The 3,704-nt window shown below is 30.6% G+C and overlaps 1 protein-coding gene across 1 annotated transcript in view; it reads left to right on the plus strand.

The window, feature by feature from the left end:
- The window catches only part of LOC132164314 (fatty acyl-CoA reductase 3-like), a 6,436-nt gene extending 4,635 nt beyond the window's left edge, over positions 1 to 1,801 (plus strand). The window contains exons 7-10 of the mRNA XM_059574805.1: positions 510 to 591; positions 683 to 949; positions 1,310 to 1,437; positions 1,526 to 1,801. Coding sequence (XP_059430788.1) covers positions 510 to 591; positions 683 to 949; positions 1,310 to 1,437; positions 1,526 to 1,682 — 634 coding nt within the window. The 3' untranslated portion in view covers positions 1,683 to 1,801. The remainder of the gene's footprint in view (positions 1 to 509; positions 592 to 682; positions 950 to 1,309; positions 1,438 to 1,525) is intronic.
- The last annotated feature ends 1,903 nt before the right edge of the window (positions 1,802 to 3,704 follow it).

Here is a 3,704-nt window from a genome sequence, read left to right on the forward strand (position 1 = left end):
TGAATATAATAAAGAATAGTAGATCAAGAAAAAAAAAAAAAATTAGAAAACTCCCTCTGAATTTTCCCTCATTTCGACACTACCCACTCAAAGTTTAAAAACTCTTAATTAAGAGTATTGAACTTCCAATTTCTTTCATTTATCCATTTCCATTAGTATTTTCCGTAAAATATTGTCAAAATACCTATTTTTTAAATAAAATAAAATAAAAATATTGCCAAGATGCTTCTTTTTTTTTTTTTTTGTAATATATATATATATATTGTTCAAATATTTATAATTTTTATAAAGATTTAACGAAAAATTATAACATTCTGAAAAAAAAAAAAAAAAAAAAAAAAGAAAGTTTGATACCCTTAAATGAGAGTTTTTGAACTTTAGAGGTACTTTCAAAACACATAAAAGTTTAGGAGGTTTTGTGAAGTTTCCCAAAAAACAAAAAAAAAGGAGAATCAATTCGTCCTTTCTTTTTCCATACTTAATTGATCATGCTTGTTTACTCATTACAGAACCATTGACGGCGTAGTTGCTGCCTACGGTAAAGGGAAATTGAAAAGCTTTCTTGGCCATCATGAGACAATCTTAGATATAGTGAGTACATGCACATTCTTAGATATAGTGTGTTTGTCCATATATATTTTGTTCGATAAGCTTCTAGAATTGAACTTCAAAACTCGTGCAGATACCAGTAGACATGGTGGTAAATTGTATGATTGTGGCCATGGTGGCTCGTGCAAATCAATCTTCTCATATCATCCTCCATGTGGGGTCTTCCTGGAGAAATCCAATAAAATTTTCAACTTTTAGAAATATCATTTTCCGGTACTTCACTGAAAATCCGTTGGTTAGTAAAAATGGAGAATCAATCAAAGTCGACAAGGGGATAGTGTTGAGCAGTATGGCTATTTTTCGTGCATACATGGCTATTCGATATGTACTTCCACTCAAGGTATGTCTAAGTCTAATCCCACAACCAAATTATGTACAAAAAATGAAAACTTAATTAGGGTTTGTTTAATTCTTGTTTTAGTAACAATTTTCTATTTTTAGATTTCCAAAAACAATACTATGTTTTTAATTAGCCTCTTTCAATTCTAGCTTAAACTAAAGTTATTAAAAATTATAATAATGTCACAACTCTTGTTAATGGGGCTAGGCATGGTAACTTGATATGTTAAGTAAAAATACGCTTATTTTTGTCTTGGTATATCGCCTTGTAGAAAATATCTTCCTATTTGGCTTTTGAGAAAGTGACTAATTAATTACTAGAATTTTAATATCACAAGTTTTTTCCTCTTATAATTTCTAGGTACTTCGAATAGCGAATGCAGTTATTTCCCAGTATTATAAGGATTCGATTATTGATCTTGAGCGAAAGATAAATTCAGGGATGCGATTGGCTGAACTTTACAAACCATATGTGTTCTTTATGGGCAGGTATTTAGGACTTGTTTTGGTGTTTAAATAATTTACCCATGGTTCTGTCATTTTATCCAATGTCAATAGGCTCTTCATTTCCATACAGATTTGATGACTCCAACACAGAAAAGCTACAAATGGCGACAAGTGAGAGTGGTGGCGATTCACATTTGTTTGGCTTTGATCCAAAGTGCATTGATTGGGAAGACTACATTATGAATACTCATATTCCTGGCCTAAAAAAGTATGCATTGAAAATATAACTTGGAGGATTTTATGTTTTCACTAGGCATGATGTACTGGGCTTTTTAAGAATTTTCTTTTATTAATATGGCGCGCATGCAGTATCCTCGTATATCTGCCTTTCTGTTTAGAAACTTCCTTGAAGTGTATTAATTAACTATTGTTATGTAAAATAAACAAAATTAAACTTCCTGGAAGCATATTAGTTATTGTTAGTGTAAAATAAACCAAATTGATGCATGCAAATAAAGAAAATTAATAGATACGAATACAAGATTTACGTAGTTTGACCAATGATTGATACTTAGGCCTACTAGTGATGAGGGTACCTTCATGATCAACTTGTGAAAAATGGGGTTACAAGCTAGCTCTCTTTTCTCCTCCCTTGGCCAAAACCGATAATTCCTCATACCAAACACAAACTTGTTAAAACCCTAATTTGAGTTTAGGGTTTATATATAAAGAGATTAATAGTGTAAAATATTCAAAAATACCCCTGTAATCCTAAAAAAATAAATAAATCAAGGAACATAATAATAACAATTTCCAATTTCACTTGAACGTGTAAGAAACCTAAAGGTTGTCCATAGAATGAACTTTGTAAGTAAATTGATGGCAAACTTGGCTCGGAACCCATCAACGTTCCTCCAAGCATTCATGAATAAGGCTGAGGAATTCATGACTCAAGAGGAAACTATCAACGCTTAGCTGGAATCAAAGATGAAAATTGAAGCAGTTCCTGATAGAAAGAGAAAAGGCGTTCAGAGGAATGAAGAAACTTGCAATCCGAAGAAAAATGTGAACAAACAGTTCCCGATAGAAAGAAAAAAAGAAAAAAGAAAAGAAAAGAGAGAGACATGTTACACAATAATCTTTCAACCATCTCTTTTTGCAAATCCAACAAATTAACTATTGGATTTGTGGACTTATGTGAGTCCCACAAAAATTTAATAGATAAATCTTGAATTAATTTACGTTTGTTTAATGTGATGACACTTGGTTAAAGTTAATTACAACCTCCCAAAGAAGTTATTATAGAAGTTTAAGTAATCTTTAGCAAAAATTATTCTTAACTTGTATGAGTTCAATCAATATTAGTTCCCATAACATTTGAAAAGGTACGATCCAAATGTCTCAGTGTTTTAAATTATTTTTGCCGATGTTGGGGTGTGCTATTAAGACTTGAGCTCTGATACCAAATTGATGCAAGACAGATGAAGAATAAAATAAAGATAAAGAATTAACATCTCATCAACCGGATAAATCTAGTGTTTCACCAAGAACGTGTAGTTTCACCACAAAAAAAAAAAGAAAAAAAAAAAAAAAAGAAGAAGCAATTACAACTCTCACAAACACAAATTTTGATTATTTCAATCATAGGCTGCTCAAATACAAATGAAACTTATGCTTAAATAGACTAAAACAATAAACTATAACCCTAATGTGACTAACTTTTGGACCAAGTCCATTACTAAATGCAAACTCTTAAAACATATATTAAACATTAAAAATGATTACAAAATAATACCAACTCTAAATTAATATTATTTCTTCATCATGCGTCACTAACTCTCTAGATAATGACAACTACACAACACTAGAAGAAGGTAAATAACAAGACAACTAATAGACTCTTGGTGCAGTAAAGAGAAATGATAAAAATTATTCTCTCAACCATCTTTTAACCATCAGCATATAGTGAATTGGTGAATCAACCATTAATTTTTTAGGGAAACTTCAGAAAGCCCCTCTAAACTTTCAGCGATTTTGACAAACTCCCCATGAATTTCCAAAACTTTCCTTTAGCCCCCTTGAACTTTGGTTTTCTCTCACTTTGGACTCTTTTAACATTACAGTCAAATAATTTGACTTTTTATACCTATTTTACCCACCCCCAAAACTACGTCATTTTGTGTCCTAAAACTACAACACCTATCCAGCCCAAAACGACGTCGTTTTAGACATTAATTTTTTTTAATAAAAAAAAAAAGAAAAGCAAAATTAATTAATTAATTATTATTATTATTATTTTTTTAAAAAAA

The sequence above is a fragment of the Corylus avellana genome, chromosome ca10 (assembly GCF_901000735.1).
Source record: "Corylus avellana chromosome ca10, CavTom2PMs-1.0".
NCBI lineage: Eukaryota > Viridiplantae > Streptophyta > Magnoliopsida > Fagales > Betulaceae > Corylus > Corylus avellana.